General features: G+C 40.5%; 1 protein-coding gene across 3 annotated transcripts in view; it reads left to right on the plus strand.

Moving 5' to 3' along the window:
• Positions 1 to 555: 555 nt before the first annotated feature.
• The window catches only part of CECR2 (CECR2 histone acetyl-lysine reader), a 191,552-nt gene continuing 168,603 nt past the window's right edge, over positions 556 to 23,504 (plus strand). The window contains exon 1 of one of the 3 annotated variants that reach the window (XM_073223258.1): positions 556 to 1,553. In XM_073223258.1, coding sequence (XP_073079359.1) covers positions 1,440 to 1,553 — 114 coding nt within the window. In that variant the 5' untranslated portion in view covers positions 556 to 1,439. Of the gene's footprint in view, positions 1,554 to 1,813; positions 2,197 to 23,504 lie in introns of those variants that run through there. The other 2 variants (XM_037014936.2, XM_037014937.2) reach the window with 2 other exon arrangements.

Consider the following 23,504-nt stretch of genomic DNA (forward strand, 5'->3'; position numbering starts at 1 on the left):
AGGCGGGTGGGGGGGGGGAGTGTGTCTGGTCACCAGCAGGGGGCGCCTGCCGGTCCAGGACAGCTTTGTTGGGTTCCAGGACTGGGCAGGGGCAGGAGGGAAGAGGACAAAAGAGAAGCCTTCAGGTGGGGGAGGGGGCTGGAACCCGTATGCAGACACACCGGAATGGCCGGATCTTCTCCCTTCTGCTTCCGGGTGTTGGGAACACCTGGGCGCCAGGAGTGCCAGGTTGGTCAACACCTAAAACTGAGGGACCTGGTGGAAAGATGAACCATGATGACAGGGGAAGACAGGAAGGAGAACGCAGATGGAAAACCAGGAAAAAGGTGGGGGAAGAATGGCCAGGATATGATGATTAAAAACAAAGGTGAAGGAAAGCAGTAACCTTTAAAAAACAGGGTGTGTTTGTGGGAAGTGTGGAAATCAGACTGATCAGTGAGGAAATGAAAAAACAGGAGAAAAAAGCCCAGAAAATATCTAATTCAGGTTCTGTGACTAATTTCACAGTGGCTTGTCACCCTTTTCACATCTCATCTATTAATAGGGTATCTACAGAGAACCTATGTTTATAAACACACAAAAATGTAGCCTTTGCATTTAAATATACATTCATTCTTGCCAAAGTTTTAAAACTTACAGGAAAACTTGAGTATAAATTTGAAGTTATTAAACAGCTCCAAGCAATAAAAGAGCAAAACTTTTTGGGCTGTTTCTGTCAGGAGAAAGGAAGCCCAGTGTTAGAAGCATTTTGATTAATAAAAGGTAAGCTTAAATATCCATTTTCTTTTAAGAATTTTTTTTTCTCCAAAAATGCTGTCCTATGAAAATAAAACAGGTCATTAAAATGACCAGGTGAAGTGAGGGACGGTTGGGGGAAGATTACCTGGAGAGCCCACTCCAGAATCTACCACATAGATTGGTTCATGTTCAACATTCTCTCCACATTTTACACAGCCGGGGTCTTTGATTTCAGCACCATAACACTTCGCGATCGTGCCTGTCACTCAGTAGGTACTTGATTATTTGGGGGAGGCGTCACAGCTACTTGAGCGTAATGCTGTACTAAATACTGTAAATGCTGCGATTTGCAATGGCAGACAAATCTGAGCGTTCCATGCAGTTTTTCCAAACTTGTGGTCTGTCTGGGGCGTGCTTTGCCCCAGGCGGGGCAGAGGCGGCGTGTCTGGGCGCGAGCCCCGCCCCGCCCCCTCCGTGCGCACTCCTCCGGGCAGCCCCCCAGCGCGTCGGCTCCGGACGCCCACACGCGGCCGTTCCTGGGGGCGCACCTCCCGCGCGGCCGCTGATTGGTCCTCCTCTCCCCCGCCCTTCCCGCCGCGCTCCGCTCGGCTCTCCGCGACCAGCTCCGCCGGCGCCGCTGCCTCCGTCCCTCGGAGAAAAGAGCCACTTCAGAACCCCTGGAGGCAGCGTTCTCGGACGGAATGAGTGTCAGAGAACACGTGAAGGCACTTGGTCTGTCAGCCGCCCATTCCCGGGCGCACAGCCGAGCGGTGCTCCCGCGCTCCCGCCAGCGCCTTGACCACGACCTCCCACAAGTGCGTGTCTGTGGGCGCAGCCCCGGCCGAAAGCAGCTCCCCGCGGGCCCTTTAAAAGGACGCGACCACTGGGGCGCAGTGGGGGTGGCAGAGACCCTTCCCGTCCGCGCTCGCTGAGTCAGGAAACTTCTCAGCCCCGAGCACCCGGAGGCGGAGAGCGTGCCCGGCGGCGCGGGTTGTTGTGGTGCCGCGGCGGCCCCGCCCCTCCTCGTGGCGGCCCCGCCCCCGGCCTCACGGCCCCGCCCCCGCGACGGCCCCATCTGTTTCCCCCGCGGGGCGAGGATTATATTGTGCGGGCCTGGGGGCGGCCGCAGCCGCAGCGGCGGGATGGGGCCAGCGCGCGGACCCCGCCGGCAGCGCGAGCAGCCGCCGCAGTGACCCGGCCGCGAGCCGCCGCCCCAGCTCATGCCCGTGCCGAGCGGCCGTAGCCGCGGGAGCCGCCAGCCGCCCGGGGGCCCGGGGCGCTGAGGCGCGGAGGCGGCGCGGGCGAGTCCCGGCCGCCGCGCCCGGCCGGGAGATGAGCCTGGAGGAGGGCGGCGCGGCCGGGCTGGGTGAGCTCCGCTCGTGGTGGGAGGTGCCGGCCATCGCGCACTTCTGCTCGCTCTTCCGCACCGCGTTCCGCCTGCCGGACTTCGAGATCGAGGTGAGCGGCGCGAGGCGCGGGGAGGCGGCGGGCGCCCTTCCCGAGGCCCTCGGGCGGCGGGGCACGAGGCGGGCGGGCCGCCCCGCGGAGTCCGGGCTCGGGACGTTCGCGTGGGCCACGGCCGGTGCCGCGACTCTGGGGGGGTGGGCACGGGCGCTCGCTGTGGGGCGGCCGGCCGGGCGCCTGCGGACCTGGTGCCTGCGGACGCGGCCCGGGCCCCGGCGAGGTGTCGGGCGCTCGGCGTGCGCGGCGGGCCGCGGAGCAAAGTTTGGGACTCCGCTACTCCTCGGGCGCAGCCCGCCGCGCGGGCCCGCTGAGCTCGTGCGGCCGCCGGGCCCCCATTGCCCCCGGCGGGCGCGGAGGGAAGGGGAGCAGCGCCGGCCAGGCCGGAGGGCTTTGTGAAAGCAGACCCGGGCGGGCCGGCTGGCGGGCGGGGCACCGGGCGCGCACCGCGCCGACAAGGCTAGCCGCCGCATCCTTTCTCTTCTTTTTCTTTTCGGGAGGGGTGCGAGGTGCCGGGCTGGCCTGGCCGCAGGTTGAGTTCCTGCTGCCCCGGGGCACGCCTGTGATGACCTACCACCTTGTGCCTCGGGACAAAGGTGGTGGAAACTGTCGGTCGGCTTTTCTTCCCAGTTCTGCCGAGGAGCTCCCGGTGGAGTGACCAAAATGGGAATTACTGCTTCGGAGGAGCAAGTCGCCGTTGTTGCCTCCCCACCCCCACCTAGCTACTTTCTGCCATTTTCGGATTGACTTTAATTCGTTTACGCCTAAGATTTTTGCCTCACTTTTAATTTTGGACTCAATTTATACTTCAGTGGTGTTTGCGGAAATATTTGCTTCTCCTGTGGATCAAGTGTGGGAACTTGGCTCTTGTTGCAGAGTTAACGAAATTGGGAAAATAAGATCAAAAGGCGTAGGGTGGGAGAATGAAGAGGAATGTAGGCTGATAAACTAAGACTACTCACTGGCTTTTGGCGATTCTTTAGTTCCTTAACCTGATTAGAACAATGTAATTAAATCGTAGGCTTTTGTTTTTAGGAAGATGTAATGACTTGGGCATTTTAGGTAGCACCGAAGCAGTTGTTTTCAAAGTTTTAACGTGACTTGTAACAAGCTTGGTTTTTACTAAAAATTTAATTGGGTAACGTTTGTATTGACCCAAGAAGATAAATAAGGCTACAAAAATTAAAGATTTGAGAATGCTAAAAGTCAAGAGATGTTTGGCAATTATTATGATAATTCTGTGTTTTGTTTTTAGGTAGTATAAAATTGTAAGGAGTTTAATTATATCCTGCTACTCAAATTGGTGGCTGTTGTGGGAGGTGGTGTTTGTGACAGTGCCATCTTGGGTGCTGGAAAACTTGCCCCTAGTCCGGTTTCTTCCTTGCAATAAAATAAAATTGAGGTGACGCTGAATTACAACTTTAGAGTAGAAGGAACCATTCTAAAAATGTGGAAAGCCTTACCTTTCAGAGCCCTCAAAGTCCCATTTTGTTGATGGAAAAGTAGAGGCAGCTAATTTTGCCATAAGTTGTTACAGATACCTAGAGTATTCTATAAATAAAGGTCTTAGTTGTGAGAAGCAAGCTATGGCTTCTGAATAATTGCTAGTTTAATTCCTAAAGGAAATGTAAACTGATCAAAGAGGTCAAATACATGTGTATGGCAGAAATGAAATCATTGTCATTACAGGTGACTAATTGGCTGAGACAACTGTCTTCTCTCTTGATTGGAGTTTCTTGGAAGTGACACTTTTTCTTGCTAAAGTAAATGCTGTTTGAAATACGTGTGGGAAATGAATATTTGGAATCTAGCATGTAGGTGGTTAGATGACTATCCAATGCCTGTTTTTATTTGAAAATGTTCAGGAGATGGATAACAAATGATAGTGACTTCATAACCTTTGCAGTTTTGTCTAATCCTTCTAGTGTAAGGTGTGTTTTGATATGATATAGTTAGTATAAATTTTAATAAAGTTTTCAGTAGTTAGAAGAAATTTCAAATTTTAAATAAATTTTTTTGGTTTCTCAGACATGTAACTCCGTGACAGTGGCAAACTCAATAAAAACATTAGTTTTGATTTTCTAAGTATAAATAAATACATTTTTACTTTGCCTAGGTGATTTTTTAAAATCATAGTTTATTGTCCTGACAGTTTGAGAAACAATCTCTCAGAGCTTGGGTGCAGTAGAAGACCTTTCCCTAAAAAATAACAAAGCAACGATTCTAATGCTGAGTTGTACCTGTTAGGCCAGCTGGAAAGGCCCTGCAATCTTAATTTACTGCAACTTTAAAAGAAATGAAAAAAGTTGGATATCAGCTTTTTAAGGAAACCAATTTTCACCCGTGGAAAGTTTTGCCCTTGGCCACCAAGCAGATCACCTGGATTTATAGAAAATTTAAGAAGCAGAATCCTCAAGGACTTCTATTTACCTAAAGTGCAGCAGTCTCTTAGGTGAAGGGCTGGGAGGATCCATGCTGGAATACTGCAAGAGGTCAAGTCAAGACCTCGCACTTAGAAAACTGGTCCCCAAAGCATGGATATTTTTACTTTTGCATGTAAAAAAAACCCTTTTTACTCTGTTCAACCTTGTATGTACAGGATTTCTTTAGAAGAGTCAATACACTTGATTCTTGTTTTTAGGATGTTTAAGGACTTGCATGTTGCTGCCCAACCCACATAGCCGTTCTGTAATTGTCAGACCAAAACTCTTTGAACGTTTAGGTAGGGCTTTGAGTTGTTCATAATTTCTGGTTTTAAAATGACACATACACATTAAATAAAGCTTAAAAATTATAGCAAAATACAGGTAAGAGAATTAAAACCACCCATAATCCCAACGGCTCAGAGATAAAAGCTGTGAATGGTTAACATTGTATCCCACCACTCAAGGATAAAAATTATTAACTATTAGCATATTTTTAGGCATTTGCAAATATGCTCACAGTGTATTTGTGCCATAGATTAGGTGTCATTTTTATTTTTCAGATGTGGAGATTGAGGTGTAGCTGGACAACAGATCAGTAACACTGAATTCAGTTGTTGGCAATATTAAGCACCTATTTCTAGGGACTTAACTTTGAGCTTGGAGACTACCAAAGGAGTTATGCCTCATCTCCTTTGTCTCATATTTCAGAACCACTTATTTTTTTTCAATATTTCAGTGGGTTTGGCCAATTAAGTTTTATCCTAATTTGAGAAATGAATGGTGAAATGACCTCCCCAAAGAGCTAATACAGATTTTCTTTTTGTCTAGCCAAGTGCTCTTTACAGTGAATACAGTGTGATAGTTGACTAAAGAAAGGTAAAGGAGGATAGAGTCATTTTCAACAAATCGTGGTTGTGACTTTAGGGGCAGACACTGCATCACAAATATTTTGGACATATCTGCCCTAGAAAAGAGACTGTGGTGCCTTTAGGTGGCTACTTGAAAATGGTTATGTAGAATAAATCTGAATGGTTTGTAGAAACAGCGTGATAATAATTTGATTGTCCTGTCTGCTTTTTACCTGAGCTTCCTACCTTTGGGAACTGAATCCTTTGCCTTCTTTGTATCTGCTTCCTGGTTGTGGTGATAAGTGGATAAAAGTTCCTTACCTCTTAAGCATGATAGTCTGGGGGCAGTATCTTTAATTCAGAATGCTGATTTTTTTTTTTTGTATCATTAATCTACAATTACATGAGGAACATTATGTTTACTAGGTTCCCCCCTTCACCAAGTCCCCCCCACAACCCCATTACAGTCACTGAATTGCTGAATTTTATTCTTGGATCCCACCCCTTAAAGAATACCAAGGAATGAATTTATTAAGCATGAAAATAAGTAATAAAAATTGCGAAGAGTAACTTAATATATATCTGCCAAGCATGTCCACGTTTTCCAAGCCTGGCACCCCTGCGTGGGCCATGGGAGACTGTGTTGGTGCACATGTTTCTGCACTTTGCTGAAGGAGAGAGCCTATCACTTTTCATCGAATTCTGAAAGAGGTCCCCAACCTCACAAAGATTAAGAGGCTCTGAATTAGGGGAGCCAGAAGCCTAGTTTCCTGACACAAGTACACTGGACTAAGAGTTAGGAAACCTGAATTCTTAATCTAATTGTGGCACTGACTGGCTCTGTAACCTTGGTCAAGTCAAAAGTAGCCAAAGAGAAATGACACTTGTGTGGTACTTTGTACATTTTCCAAATGTCACCTCGCTTTATCTTTGGCCATCCTTTACCTCATCACCATGAAGGAGTTACCCTTGTTTTACAGATGAAATTTGAACTTGAGAGAGGCTAAGTTGCTTCCTTGCATCACCTAGATCTCAGGTTCTTTGGACCAATTTTTGTGCTATTGGTATTACATCAGTTTCTACTTTCGGTTTCATTATCTAAAAAGTGACGGGCTAGACTTGTAAGCAGTGACCAAAACTCCACAGTACAAATCTTGAGTTCTTCATTTCTTAATGGGGTGCACTGTGATCCTTTTAAAATTACCGCTGAACTAAGTAGAGGGACAAGGTCATGATTTTATTTGTTTCAGCAAGTATTTGTTGAGCATCTACTGTATGTTAGGTGCAATGTAGTGTGCTGAGTGCTGGAGAGCAGGTATTTTTGTGTTATGTCACACCCTCTTCAGACATCCTGTTCTAAATAACTGGAGGTGTGACATAACACAAAAATACCTACTCTCTTTTTAGTGGAAGGAGGCAAGGTGGTAAACAAATTAAGTATAGTATGTCAGAGGATGATGAGAAGTATATCAGGGCAGAGGCACAGAGAGGGCCAGGTAGAAGGCATGGATTTTTGGCAATTAAAATAGGATGATCAGGTATGGCCTCACTGAAAAGATGGCATTTGATTAGAACTGAAATGGGAAGGTGACTTAAAATGATATAAAACTTAGTTTGTCACACTAACGCATGTAATGAACCAGGTAATAAATGTCTCCTGGAGATCTCCTCTGAGGAATGAAGCCCGAGAACAGGATGTGAACTGAAGAGGGGCGAATCTTCATGCAGCTTGAAATCCTGAAAAGGGAGAATATTCTGTCAGAATGTCACTGTCTACAAAAGTGAATATTGTACCCCTTTCTGTTGATATCAACAGAAATCTTTTTTTCCCACTTCCATTTGAAGCTTCAGAGAGGTAATTGGAGTTTTTAGTGTTGGAAAGGGCAGTACCTCTCATCTCTGAAGCACCGCATGTTAGCATCTGGCTTGCTTTACGACAGAAGTTCAGTGTGGTCTTGCTTAATATTCTGGAACATAGTTGGGTTAGCCTAAAATACAACTTGGCAGCATTTGGTACACTCAACACTCATCTGCCCTTTGATGAGGAGAGGATCAGTGCTGGATTCTTGGATGTATTAGGGGTAAGAATGAGGGGCACTGGCAGAAGGCTGGAAAGCTTATGTGCTAAGGCTGGGTTAGGTAAACATCCATGTGGACAGGGGGCAGAACTGCACAGCCTCTAACTGTATGTTCTTAGAGTCCGTCAATGTGATCAAATATATTTTCAAAAGGAATTAAGCAGCATCAGAAATCTGGATTGTAGGGCCACCTCTGTTATTAACTTCAGTTGTGGTCTTAGGCAGATTACTTTTGGTTTCAGATGCACCATCTACAAAATGGGAATTTTACATGATGATTCCTCAGTTTTCCCTAGGTCTGAAGTTGTTAACAGATTCAGGATATTACTGACCTCACTGGTTAGGATCAAAGTTGTGGGTTGTGTTAGGATCCATGTCTTGCAAATTAATTTTGTACTACAAATGCAATCCACACATGCTGTGTTTGTGGATCACATGAATTTGTCTTTATGTGGAAATGTTGTTTGCAGGTATTTTGAAAGTAACTTTTAGGGCTTGAGCCATTGACATTTTCACTCTCCAAGGTCCTCAGACTGAGCTAAGATTCTGTGTATTGAGATGATGAGAAATTCTGGAGGATGAAGGTATTGAATTACATCATTTTCCCTTCAGTTTTGTTTCTTATATTTAACATTCATACTTTGAAATTTGAATGAAATCCAGTTACAGCTTCTGGCTTGGCTTTTATTTGCTGCTGTAACCTTTTCAGATAGCTGTTCTTTCCCATATTTTCACACTTTATTAGAGGCTGTTCCTTTGATGCTTTTATTGTATCTTCTTTATGTGAACCTCTAGCAAATATTAATCAGTTTATACTGGGAAATTTGGGTAAGTCTTTTTCTCACTAGTTCGTACAATTGAAAAAGGAATTGTTGGGTAACAATTTTGAGCTCAGGATTCCATGGGTTTTGTAATGCTCAGGGTTTCTCAGCCTCAGCACCATTGATATTTGGGCCAGATAAGTCTGTTGTGGGAAGCTGTCAAACGCCTACGCCTTGTAGGTTGTCTGTCTAGCAGCAAGCCATAGCCTCTATCCTCTGGGTGCCATAGCACCCCCAGTCCTGACAATAAAAATGACTCCGTACATTACTAAGTGTCTTCTGGAGGACCAAAATTGCCCCTTGAGAATCTCTGCTTTAGGGTATAAGTAGGAAGATGTTTCAGGGTTGCTCATTGTATAGAAGGTAACACTATATATAAAGTAGGTGAGTTTTTCCTTCTCATAGTCATTTTTTTCCTAAAGGTAATGTTTTATGTTTATAGAAATTGAAAGAAGTTGAAGTTAGTTGCTTTCCACTGTCCATGTCATTAGCAACTGCATGTCAGAAACTGAGAAACATGTTAATTTTTTTCTTTCCTGGGGAGTCATATAAGGGAGTGGTTTGGGCAGTAGGGAGGGAGTTGTGAAGCTTGACTGAATTCCTTAAAGGAAGGCCTCCCTCAGGCAAGTTCCAACTGCCTGGCCCTGTTGTGGAAGGAGCCTGAGTTGCTCAGCCCCAGGCCCTGGCTGCCATTGCCTGTCAGATTGCTGGCTATTCTTGACAAATCTCTTGAGCATTTCATAGTGGTGGACTCTTGGCTGTTAGGGGGTTGGGGCGGCAGTTAGTCATGACCAGGTCAAAAGTTCAGTGAGACCTAAGTTGAAGAGGGATGTGTGTACAAAAATTGTGTTTAGATGGTGAATTTGTAACTGTGCTGTGCAAGGCTAGGTACTATAGAACTTGAAGGGCACAGTGTGATCTCTCTGTGGCTTCTGGAGTTGTCCTTTACTTCAGGTGTCCATCTGAAAGCCCGTCTTTGCCATCTTGGGGTATTTGGTCCCCAAAGGGCCCAGCACCTTTTTTGTCTTACTCTGTTGACTGGGGAACTAAGGCCTGACCCCCCCACCCCCACCCCCACCGCTCCTACTCCATTGTTGTTCCAGCCTACTGATGTCCCAGGGTTTGTTTGGGGGGTGGAGAGGGGGTAGTTTCTGGCCTGTTATCAGGGTATTAAATCCCAGAGTTTGTAAAAAGTTGTAAAAAGTCAGTCACCAGTGTAGTCAGAAGCAGTGTTCTCTTCTTGGAGGATAATGACCCCTCAATAAATCTCACATTGTCTTTATACCCTTTAAAATGTAACATGGTTTATGTAAAAATACATGGAAGAGACTGTTTAGTTCTTCTGTTTAAAGCCCGTGACCTCTAGTGACCTTTATGGTAGAGTATTTGGCTGATTTCAGCAATGTTTCACACTGCCCAGGTCAGCTTTTAGCTGTGTTTTTAGGAGCTGTGTTGGGTCTCCTTTTCCTCCTGGGTGGGTTTGCCAGGGTAACTGCCTGACTTGGCAGTATGTCGCTGAGGCATGTGGCCACCTGAATTAAATGTGTAAATGGTTGTCACAAACTGTGTGCATCCTTCTGTGCCTCCTCAACTCATAACCTCCCCAAATAAGTGAAAATAGAGGAAGTGATAAGGGTCACGATACACTAACCGCTTCACGTTTTTAATTTTGAACTTTTAAATCAAGTCCAATTAATAGTTCCTGAGAATGGAATCAGTTGTTAAATTGAGAATGCTGTAAGCGGTGTGGTTGACTACAAGAGTGCTTTTCTCCTGGCCAGTCCTTTTAATGAACACTCCTCCGGAATGCTCATTGTTTCAGTAACAATGGCACTAAGGACAGTTGATTTGCTTGACAGAAAATGTGTTAAATTAACAGATCTCCTTCTTCAGCAAGTCTTGTCTCTTCCCCATCACCATTGTGTTCTGTCTCCCTGAAAGGTTGTGTTTGCAGATTCTTTTAGGTGTGGAAGACTGTTTTTATAATCAGTGTCCTGGAGTTCTTTGTTCAGGGGACACTGTTATATGGGGAAAGGTGATTTAAAGAAAAATTTCACCTGTTGTGTAACTAAGGGATTTAATACAGGATTTTTTCAACACTTAGACTGGTATTGATTTGGGTTAGAAACTACACAAACGCACTAATTTTTTTCATATTGTTTCCAAAGATTTCTGTCTGCTATTTTCCATTGTGGTGGTAAAGTAGGCACCAGCTCTCCTTACAGGATGTTGTGGATTGGGAGGGGAATGCTCTAATTGATGCTGAGGATACCTATGTCCTCATAATGTGGTTTTCATAACTTTTGGTAGTGGTAATCTTCATTGCCGGTAACTGCTTACATTTTTGTAATGTGAAGTTCTTTAAAGTAGTAATAGTGGATTTAAGGAGAAAAGGGAAATCTCAAATTCTAATCAGTAATCTTGCTGTCTGTTATGTCATCATTATTAACATTGCAGGAATATGACAAGGTTGTATGCCCCCACTGCTCTGGGGAATTAGAGTATGGTTTAAAAAAAAAAGGTGGACAGGTGGTGGGATAGTGCCAGATGAACGATAGAGAATATGGTTGCAGTAGGATTTCAGAGGCAGGCAGTGCTCATGAGTGAAATGCTTTAAGGCAGGACTTGAGATTCGTTCTAAAGTAAGTCAGCTAGCTAGATCAGAGTTCTTTTCTTACAGAGAGACAATAAAAAAGGAGGTTGAGTAGTAGAAAAATGGGACATTGCAGCAAGCTTTGAATGCCAGGCACACTAGTGTTAAACACTTTTATTTGGGCATTGAAGTTTTAGACAATAATGGAAAGACAATTTTTCGTTGAGAATGTACTGTGTACTTACTGTTTTAGATTAAATTTGATATTGGTTGCTGGGATACAACAAAGTGGAGGAAAGACTTGTTTAACTTTTAGAGTGGAATAGTCATGAAATGCTGAAGTGGAAACAGGAAAGGTGTCAGGACAGGCAGGCCTCAATGGCCAACTGTGTTGGGGTGCATAAGGAAGGTTGTATCAGTTACGGTTGTTTTTGGCTGCAAGTAACAGAATGCTGTACTAAGTGACTTAGTGTACTAAGTGTACTAAGTGTAATAGTGACTTAAGAACACTACAGACTATCCTATAACATGTAATCTGGTGGAAGTGGTTTCTGGCAGTATGGCAGCTTGGAGGTCCTTAAAGCCCACTCCAAGGTGCTGCTCAAGGTCACAGGATGGATTCCATAGCTCCAAGGCCTGCATGGCTGAGTAATGCAGAGAAATACAGGAAAACTACAATGGAAAACAGCCACTGAGTTGGTGATTTGAAAAGGACAAAGATGACTTCAGACTTCAGAAAAGGCTGTTGTAAAGAGGAAGAGGGAGAGGCTAAAACCACATTCTCCTGGAATGAAAGAGGAAAGAGCTCTCTGAGCTTAAGAGAATGGTGGAAAAGAATGGACTTTTTTTTTCATTAATAATATATAACTATTATTTTAAAAATCCCAGTTTCCACATGGTTAACATTTTATCATTGTACTGAAAAGGTCAGTTGTAGGACACCTCCCCTCTCCACTTCTAAAGAAAAGCCAGCTCTTTTCCAAATTCCAGTCTGTGTTTTATACTAGTAGTTCTCTCTCCTGTTCCCCTCTGTTGGGAAGAGGGTGGTAGTTATACTACCCTAATACTGTCAGTTGCTTAGTGTTTTAGCTTCCTATTTAATAAAATGAAAACAAAAATCTGGGCACAGGAATGTACCCTTTTTATCATTAGAATTTAGATTTATTCTTGCTTAACTCGATTGTTTGGAGTACTCACTTTTTAAGTATCTGATCTATAAGACTACTACTTAATGAGACTGTAATCTTTTTCTAATAGGAATTTATGTACAATAAGATAGTCAGGTATTAATGTTATGTGGTCTAATAATAACAGGTACTCCATGCCCAGGGACATTACGCCTCAACAGAAAGGTTTTCTGTTTGTCTTATCTCCCCACTGGCTCTACAAAAACTTTCGGAGTTTTATCTGGCAGCCATACCTTCTCTTACTCCTTCCTACTCCCAAGCCAAGTAAATCTGTATCCTGGCTAGTAATCTAACATATTTTGCAAGAAAAGATGAACTGGGTGAAGCAGACTCCCGTTATTGGCAATTTAACCTACAAAATACGAAGATTATCCAGTCACGGTGAGAAGCTACGATGCAAGCCAGAATCTCATTTGTAAGGGAGCAGAAACTGAGAGACCCAGAGTTTGAGGCCTTATCCAGCCTGGTGTGTATCCTGAGGGTTGTCCCCCAAACTTCTGAGGGAGTCCGAATTCCCTGCTCCCCCAAGGAGCCTAACACTTTTCCCTGTGAGTGTATATTAAATATTTCATCATACTTTTATGTATTCTTCTGAACTGAATCCTATTTTATCAGTTAATAGTACATGGCATAGAATGCCCTTTCATTGCATACATTATGACTTCTTGAGTATTCATACTCTGATTTATTTAACCAATTATCTGTGGGGCATTAAGGTTATTTTTAGTTGTTTACTGTCATAACTATGAACAGGAAGATTTTTTCCTGATAATGACAGTAGTGTTTTTAATCATTAGACTTCTATTACTACCTTCTGTATTTGAAGTTTTAAGTTTTGAACTTTTCTTGGTCATTTTTTATACCTCGTAATAAAAGCTAGCATGAATTTGGTGCCCATGGTGGGTTCTCCAGGCACTGCTTCAAGTGTTTCTCATGCATCATCTTATCCTATTCTTTCATTAGCAATTGAGATACAGTTGTTGTGTAACATTGCATTACTTTTAGGTGTACAACATGATGATTTGGTATTTATATATATTGTGACATGATCACCACACCAAGTCTAGTTCACATCCATCACCACACAGAATTTTTTTTGTTGTTGATGAGAACTTCTAAGATCTCTCTCAGCAGCTTTGAAATATGTAATACAGTATTTTTACCTATCATCACCATGCTGTGAATTACATCCCCAGGACTTAATCATTCATTACTGAAAGATTGTACCTTTTGAGCCCTTTCACCCACCCTGCACCTTGGTTCTGGGAATCAACAATCTGTTCTCTGAATCTGAGTTGTGTTTGTTTCTAGATTTTACATATACATGAGATTGTACAGTATTTGTCTGAATTATTTCATTTCTTTTTTTAAAGCTGAATAATATTCCTGTGTTTGTGTGTATATACACCACATTTCCTTTTTCTTTCATTGAGATATAGTTGAAATACAAAATTACATTGGTTTGAGGTGTACACAGCATAGTGACTCAACGATTATATATATACATTATGAAAATGCTGGCTGTTGTAAGTATAGCTGCCAACTGTCACGATACAAAGATTTGACAGTGTTTGTTGACTGTTCCTTATGCTGTACTTTTTATCCCTGTGACTTACTTATTTTAAAATTGTCCCTCTTTATCCCCTTCACTTCACCCATCCCCTTCATGTACCTCCCCCATGGCAACCACCAGTTTGTTCTCCACCTTTATGAGTCTATTTCTGTTTTGTTCTATTTTTCAGATTCCACATGTAAGTGAAATCATACATTTGTCTTTCTTTGTCTTGCATATTTCCCTTAGCAAAATACCCTCTAGGTCCATCCATGTTGTTATAAATGACAAGATTTCATTCTTTCCTTATGGCCCAGTAATACTTCATTGTACATGTGTATGATACACCACATCTTTAGCCACTCATCTGTCAGTGGACATTTAGGTTGTTTCCATATCTTGGCTATTGTAAATAGTGTTGCAGTAAACATAAGGGTGCATGTATCTTTTCAAATTTGTGATTTTGTTTTCTTCAGGTAAATTCCCAAAAGTGAAATTGGTGTTGGTGTGTATTGGAGTGTGTGGTATTTCTGTTGTTAATTCTGTGAGAACTACCATACCAGTTTTCCATAGTGGCTGTACCGGTAACGAGTTTACACTCCCACCAGCAGTGCACAAGGCTTCCCTTTCCTCCACATCCTCGCCAAAGTTGTTATTTCATGTCTTTCTGATATTAGCCACTCTGACTGGTATGAGGTGATATCCCGTTGGTTTTGATTTACATTTCCCTGATGATTAGTGGTGTTAAGTATCTTCTCATGGGCCTGTTGGCCCTCTGTATGTCGTCTTTGGAAAAATGACTGTTCATATCCTCAGCCCATTTTTTAATCAAATTGATTGTTGTTTTTTTTTTTGCCACTGAGCTATATTTGTTCTTTTTAATTACCCAGTGAGGGAGGCATCACCTTTATTCCAGTTTGAAGATGAGGAAACTGAGGCACAGAGGGTCAAAGTGATTTGCTTAACATCACATAGCCTGCAGGTAGCAGAGTCCAGACCTGAGCTCAGGAAGCTTGACTTGCGTAGAATACCAAGGCATTTATTGGTAAGGAAGGGGATGTTAGTGTCAGAGAGAGGAAAGCTGGTATCAGGAGCCCATCAGAAGGCGGGTAAGACTAAAGTTGTTGAGCTGTTATTTTGGCATTAAAAAGGAGCCTTAACAAAACTAGAATGCACAGAGTCAGGAAACAGTGACGTTTTAGAAGCGAGGGAAATTAGACTTTTTTCTCTTAATTATGTAAATTATGTACAGACTGTGTCAATATCTTTTAAGAATTAGTTGCTTTTGTTATTTTCCCACTCTATTGTGGTAACTCTGGCTGGGTTTTTTAAAAAAACATTACTTTTTAATAATGTCAAGCATGGAGAAGACTTGTAAGTGTAGTGCAAAGAAAGCAGTTTTTGAATCTTCACCCACGTTCCTCATTTGCTTTATCATTACCACCTTCTTGCTGTCCTCACCCCTCCTCTGTTGCCTACCCATTCCTCCATTTGTCCATCTACCTATATAATGATTTTTCCCCTACACTTTTCTGAGAATAAATTGCATACATGGTACCCCTTAACCCCTAAACATTTCAGTGTTTTATGCCTTAACACATTCTGTTACATAATTCAAAATCGGGAAATTCATAGACAATAGTATATCTATATATCTATAGTATATCTATAGACAATAGTATATCAAAGATATAATTTATATATTATGAAATTTTAGTGTATTTTTGTTTTTTTAGAAATTATTTTTATAGTTCATGCTTTCTAGCAAGGATCATATGTGATCATATGTTGCATTTAGCTGTTGGGTCTGTTTAGGCTCTTTTAATCTGGAGTGGTTTTCAGTTTTTGTCTTTCATGACTGTGACCTTTTGGGAAGAGTACATTTTACTGCCTACCCCTCAGTTTGGATTTGTTAGGTGTCCCCTAATTAGACGCAGTTCTGTGTTTTGGCAGGCGTGCTGTGTACTTAGGGCATCAGGAAGGAGGTATACTAGGTTGCTTGGTCCCCTTGGTGGTGGTGGTGGTTACTGACTTTGATCACTGGCTTAAGGTGATATCTGCCATCTTTCTCCACTGCGAAGTTCCTGTTTTCCCCTTAATATTAATACAGTTCTCGTGGGGAGATACTATGTAAACGTCCTGTTTCTCTTCAGAGTTTCACCCATTAGTAATTTTAATCCATGTGTGATTCTTTGCCTGAGTCAATCACTACATCATAATTGCCTAATATTTTCAAATTGATCATTCCTTTTACATTAAGTTGGCATTCATGTTTTTCATTCATAGATTATATAAGTTTGATTCAAAACTGTTTTTAGTATCTGGTAAGAATATAATTTCATAAAATTTCTTCGTTTTGTTTGAAGTTTTCTAAAGTGGATGAACATGAACATCAATATAAATAATACAAAGTGGAATCATATTTTAAAGCTTCATATCTCATTTTTTCTTTTTACTTTGAAAAATTTCAAACCTGAAATGAAGTTCAAAGAGAAGTATAAGTGAATTGATACTCTTTAGATTCACCAGTTGTCAATATTTTGCCACAGTAGCTTTATGTTTTCTTTTTTGCCAAACCATTAGAAACTAAGTTCTCAGTATGATGATACTTTACCTTGAAAATACTTTGGCATGCCCTCCCTAAGTATAGGGACCTTCTCCCCATAACCACAATAGTATACTCACATTTTTTTATTAAGGTATCATTGATACACACTCTTATGAAGGTTTCACAAGAAAAACAATGTGGTTATTACATTCACCCTATTATCGAGTCCACCCCCATACCCCATCGCAGTCGCTGTTCATCAGTGTGGTAAGATGCCACAGTCCCTGTTTTTCTTCTCTGAGCTGCACTGTCTACCCTGTGACGCCACACACACCACGTGCACCAATCAATAGCATACTCACATTTGAGAAAGTTAACAGTAAGTCTGTACAAACACTTTGTAAACAGTCTGTATTTAAATGCCTGCACTTGTCCCCACAATAACTTTCATGAATGTTTTTCTACACTTCTATCCTGGTTCACACATTGTGTTTGGTTTTTAAGGGAATAGTTTTTAAGCAGGTTGAGGCCAACCCATTTATTCTAGTAATAGGAAAAAATTAGTAAAATTATTTACATTTCAAGTTGTAAATATATTAAGTGAAGTAATAAGAAAAAAACTTACTGGAGTAACACTGGCTTCAGTCTAGGCAGTACTCAGGTCTGAGCAAGCTGTTTAACCTCTCTGAGCCTCAGATTCTTCACTGGCAGGTCTGTCACTTACTCCATAGGGTGATGATGACATTGGAATGAGCTAAGACCTTAGTCTGAGGCCCTGACACAAGTAGATTTCATCAGTTGGTAATTACTATTTTTCTCATTTTAGATTTAAATTTTGAGTGATAATGATGATACAACTGAGACTCGGGAGAAAGGAATTTGATAAAGATGTTTGTATGATCTATCTGCCATATTTGAAATCGAAGTATAATAAAACTAAAAAAATCAGTATATTGTGATTATGTGGATTCAGCTGATTGGTGAGTCATTTTTTAAAAGCTTTATTGAGATAGAATTCATATACCATACAATACACCCATTTAAAGTGTATAATTCAGTGGTTTTAGTATATTCATAGGTAAGTGCGGCTGTCACCACAGTCATTTTAGAGCATTTGCATCACTTGAGAAAGAACCCCATTACGTTTTGTTTTCATTTTCACTGCTTCTGCCTTCCCACATCCCTCCCACCAGCCCTAAAGCAGTCACTGATCTACTTTCTGTTTCTATAGATAACTTTTTTCTGTTTTCATAATGAATGAGATGATACAGTATGTAGTCTTCTGTGACTGGCATTTTGTACTTACGTGATTTTTCATGGTTCATCCATGTTGTGGCAAGTATCAGTATTTCATTATTATATAGCTGAATAATGAAAATACTGTTGTATGGATATACCTTATTTACCTATTGGTGGACAGGTTATTTTCACCTTTTGGCTGTTATGAGTAATGCTGCTGTGCACATTGGTATACAACTTTTTGTGTGGTCGTGTTTTCAATTCTGTTGAGTCTATATCCAGGAGTGGAATTGCTCGGTCATGTAACTATGTTTGATCATCTGAGAAACTGCCTGTTTACAAAAGAGGCTGTACCATTTTTTAATACCACTGGCAGTATATGAGGGTTCCAGTTTCTCTACTTCCTCCTCAACACTTGTTACCTGACTCTTTGATTCTAGCCATCCAGTTAGGGTGAAGTAGCGTCTCACTGTGATCTTGATTTGCATCTCCCTGTTGACTAAGGATGTTGAGCATCTTCCAATTTGCTTATTGGCCATTTACATATCTTTCTTGGAGAAATACCAACTCAGATCCTTTGCTGTTTTAAAATTGGGTTGTCTTTTTATTACTGTGTTATATGAATTATATATCCCAAGTATAAGTTCCTTATGGAGATACCTGATTTGCAAGTATTTTCTCCCATTGTGTGCATTGCTTTTTTACTTTCTTGATGGCATCATTTGAAAACAAAAGTTATAAATTTATTTTTTCTTTGGTTGTTCATGCTTTTGTGTCACATCTAGAAATCCTTTGCCAAATACAAGGTCATGAAGATTTATCCTGCTTTCTTCTAAGAACTTTTTATAATATATAGTATATTTTTGTAGTATTTAGGTCTTTGATCCATTTTGCATTAATTTTTACATATGATATGAGCTAATGGTCCAACTTCCATTTCTCATGTGGCTATTCAGTTGTCCCAGCACCATTTGTTGAAAATACTTTTTTTTTTTTTCTTGCTACTGAATGGTCCTTGTTAAAAATCAGTTGACCATTTTGCTCTTCTGTCTGTATACCTGTCTTTGTGCCAGTACCACACTGTCTTGATTAATAATGCTTTGCAGTTGTTTTAAAATCAGCAAGTGTGAGTCCTCCTCATTTGTTCATTTTCAGGATTGTTCTGGCTATTCTGGGTCTTTCACAATCAGTTCATCAATGTCTACATAGATCTCAGGGGGTATTGACATTTCAACGATGTTAAGTCTTCTAATCCATGAACATGGGATGTTTTCCCAGGTCTTCAATTTCTTTTAACAGTGTTTTGTAATTTTCTGAATGTTTTGTGCTTCTTTTGTTAAATTTATTTGAAAATATTCTTTTTGTTACTATTGTGAATGGGATGGTTTTGTTTTCAGATTGTTCACTGACAAGTTGCATTTTAAAAAAATTAGTTTTATTGAACTGTAATTTAAATACAATAAAAAGTACATCCTTTTAAGTGTGTAATTTGGGTTTTGACAAAGGCATGTACTCTTGTTAACTATCACCACTTAAGATGTGGAACGTTTTTATCACTTACAAATTTTTCCTTCTATTCTTTGACAGTTGACCCCCACCCCCACTCTGGTTTCAGGCAAGCATTGTTCTGCTGTCACCACAGATTCGTTTGCCTTTTCTAGAATTTCACATAGTCCTAAGAGTTGCTGTTCTTTTCTATCTGGCTTCTTTTACTCAGCATAATGATTTTCAGATGTAGCCATGTTGTTTGTGTATCAGTGGATAATTTTTTAAATTCCTAAATAGTATTCCATCTTACAGCATACCACCATTTATTCATTTTCCTGTTTATGGAAATTTTTGAGTTGTTTCATTTTTTTATTGACATACAGTTGATACACAATCTTAAATTTCAAGTATCCAACAGAGTGGTTCACCAGTTACATACATTATTAAATCCTCACCCCCACTATTGCAGTTACTCTGTCAACATAGAAAGATGTTACAGAATCATTGGTTATATTCTCCATGCTGTGCTACCATCCACATGACCAACGTATGATTGAGAACTTTTGTGCCCCTTTATCCCCCTCCTCACCCACCCATTCTAACTCCATCCCTGTGGTAACCACCACTTACTTATCAGTGTCTGAGTCTACTGCTGTCTTACTCCTTTTGTTTTGTTTTGTTTTTAGATTCCACAAATAAGTGAAATCATATGGTATTTGTCTTTTTCTGCCTGGCTTATTTCATCTAGCATAACACCCTCTGGGGCCATCCATGCTGTTGCAAATGCCAGGATTTATTTTTTATGGCTAAATAATACTCCATTGTGTATATGTATCATATCTTTATCCATTCATTGTTGATGAACATTTTGGTTGCTTCCATATCTTGGCTATTGTAAATAATGCAGCAGTAAACATAGGGGTATATATATCTTTTCAAATCAGGGATTTTGTTTTCTTCAGGTTAATTCCTAGAAGTGGATTTATTGGGTCATATGGTATTTCTATTTTTAGTTTGAGGAACCTCCATACTGCTTTCCACAGTGGCTACACCAATTTACATTCCTACCAATAATGTAGGAGGATTCCCTTTTTTATCCACATTCTTGCCACCACTTGTTATTTCTTGTCTTTTGGATAATGCCCATTCTGACTGGTGTGAGGCGATACCTCAATTGTGGTTTTGATTTGCATTTCCCTGATTAGCAATGTGGAGCATCTTTGCACATGCCTGTTGTCGTTCTGTATTTCTTTGGAAAAAATGACTGTTCAGATCCTCTGCCCAGTTTTTAATTGTTTTTTTTTTTTTTTGGTGTTGAGGTGTCTGAGTTCTTTATATATTTTAGACGTTAATGCTTATTGGACAAATTATTTACAAATATATTCTCCCATACTGTAGGGTGCCTTTTGTTCTATTGATGGTGTCCTTTGCTGTACAGAAGCTTTTTAGTTTGATGTAGTCCCACTTTTCATTCTTTGTTTTGTTTCCCTTGCCTGGTAGATGTGTCCAGAAAAAAATTGCTCATGCTTATGTCAAGAGATTTTTGCCTATGTTTTCGTCTAAGAGTTTTGTGGTTTCATGACTTAACATTCATGTCTGATCCATTTCGAGTTTACTTTTGTGTGTGGAGTTAAAACAGTAGTCCACTCTCTTGCATGTGGCTGTCCAGTTTTCTCAACACCAGTTATTGAAGAGACTCTTTCCCCCATTGTATATTCATGGCTTCTTTATATTAATTGACCATATATGTGTGTGTTTATATCTGGGCCCTTTGTTTCATTGATCTTTGGGTCTGTTTTTGTGCCAGTACCATACTGTTTTGATTACTGTAGCTATTGTAGAAGAGCTTGAAGTCAGGGAGTGTAATACCCCCATCTTTGTTGCTTTGGCTATTTGGGGTCTTCTGTGGTTACATATGAATTTCAGGATTATTTTCTCTAGTTCATTGAAAAATGTCATTGTATTTTGTTAGGGATTGCATGGAATCTGTAAATTGCTTTGGGCAGGATGGCCATTTTGACAATATTAATACTTCCTATCCATGAGCACTGGATAGATTTCCATTTATTTGTGTCTTTAATTTCTCTCATGAGTGTCTTGTAGTTTTCAGAGTACAGGTCTTTCACCTCCTTGGTAAGGTTTATTCCTTGGTACTTAATTAATTTTGGTGCAGTTGTAAGTGGAATTGTTTTTCTGATTTCTCTTTCTGCTGTTTCATTGTTACTATATAAGAACACAACAGATTTCTGTGTATTAATTTTGTATCCTACAACTTTGCTGAGTCCAGTTATTAGTTATAACAGATTTTTGGTGGAGTATTTAGGGTTTTCTATATATAGTATGTCATTTGCAAGTAGTGACAGTTTATCTTCTTCCTTATCAATTTGGATGCCTTTTATCTTTTTATTTTGTCTGACTGTTGTGTCTAGGACCTCCAGTTCTGTGTTGAGTAAAAGTGTGAGAGTGAGCATCCTGTCTTGTTCCTGATCTTAAAGTTTTCACCATTGAGTGTGATGTTAGCTCTGGGTTTGTTGTATGTGGCCTTTATTTTGTTGAGGTATGTTCCCCCCTACCCATTTTGTTGAGTGTTTTTGTCGTTCTTGGACCCTGAAATCTGTCAAATGCTTTTCAGCATCTGTTGAGATTATATCGTGGTTTTTATCTATGTGGTGTGTCACATTGAGTCATTTTCTTATTGGTGGACTTTTGAATTGTTAACCAGGTTTTGGCAATTATGAATAAAAGTTGAGTCTTTTTCACATACAGGTCTTTGTGTGGATGTATGTTTTCAGTTCTTTTTTGAGTTTTCTGCATAGCAGTGGAATTGCTGGGTCCTATGTAAGTATGTTTAACTTTATAAGAACCTTCCAAGTTGTTTTCCAAAGAAATTGGTTTTTAAAATTATTTTAATTAATATGTAACTTATATATTAAATCCTCTCTTTCCCTTACCCTTCTGCCTTTAATGCACATTTCTATGACTTTCACAGTGCATAACTACTGCCACAATCAAGGTATAGAATAGCTTCATCGCCCAAGAAATTGTCCTCATGCCCCTTTGGAATTAACACTTCTCTAGCTCTTGGCAATCACTTGATGTTTTCTATTCCTGTAATTTTGGCTATGTCATAAAAGTAGAATCATATAGTATGTAGCCTTTTGAGCCTGGTATCTTTTACTTGGCTCAATATGTCTGAGATTCATCAATGTTGTTGCATGTGTCAGCATTTCATTACTTTTTATTGCCAAATAATACTCTATTTGGGGAACAAACCAGTTTGTGTATCCATTCACTAGTAAAAGGCTAGCTATTTCTAGTTTTGTTGACCATGAATAAAGTTACTTAAGTATTCACATACAGATGTTTGGGCGAATACCTGGGAATAGGGTTGTTGAGTCATATGGTAAATGTGTATTTAACTTTTGGAAAACAATTTTTTATGGCTTCTGGTATTCTCACCAGCAGTGTGAGAGTTTCAGTTCTTCTGCATCCATTGTTTGTTACTGTGTGTGTGTGTGTGTGTGTGTGTGTGTGTGTGTGTGTGTGTGTTAAAGTTATCCCAGTAGGTGTGTACTGGTATCTCACTGTGATTTGAATTTATATTTACCTAGTGATTAGTTATACTTAGTATGTTTTCATATGCTTATTTGTCATCCATATACTTTGGTTAAGTATCTGTTAAAATTGTGCGCATTTTAAAAATTGGGTGTTTTGTTAAAATTGAGTTTTGAGGAGTTCTTTATGTATTTGCAGTACAAGTTCTCTATTAGGTGTATACTTAGAATATATTTATTTTCTCCTAGTCAGGGCTTGTCATTTCATGCTCTTAACAGTGTCTCTTGAAGAGCAGAAAATTTTAATTAGAGAAGTTCAACTTAACCAGTTTTTCTTTTTCGGATTATACTTTTGGCCTTGTATTTAAGAGATTTTCCCTTAACCTAGCTTGCAAAGATTTCTTCTATGTTTCCTTCTAGAAGTTTTATTACTGCTTTTAAAATGTTCTGTTGGTAGTATGTACTTTTTTATTCTTCATTTAATCCCTATGAAGTAGGTGTATTTTCATGGAACTGTTTTGTCTGGGACAGTCTAATGGGCTAACCTTTACAAAGTTCTGACTTTTTCCAACTCAGTTCTGGAACATAGACCATCTATATTGGGTAAAGCAAATCATCCTTTTAGGTTGATGAAAGGGTGAAAGGGGATTTTCCCCAGAAGTTAGTAGCAGTGATGCTGGCAGAAGCATCAACATTACAGCTTTGCATCAACTTGCTCTTGGATTCCCAACTGGAATTTGATGATGAAAATAAAGAATAGATTTTAATATACTTGGTACAGGATAATTTAAAAGGCAAACACAATTGTTCATTTTACATTTGATTATTTGTGTACTTACTGGCATACCATGTAGATCAATGGGATAACCAATAATATGTAAATCAGCACAGGGAAAGCTGGAGACTGTCAGTTGGTATTGTAATTGGCTGTACTTGGTACCAGTGTTAGTACCCAGCTTGTGATGTTACAG

The sequence above is a fragment of the Manis javanica genome, chromosome 15 (assembly GCF_040802235.1).
Source record: "Manis javanica isolate MJ-LG chromosome 15, MJ_LKY, whole genome shotgun sequence".
NCBI lineage: Eukaryota > Metazoa > Chordata > Mammalia > Pholidota > Manidae > Manis > Manis javanica.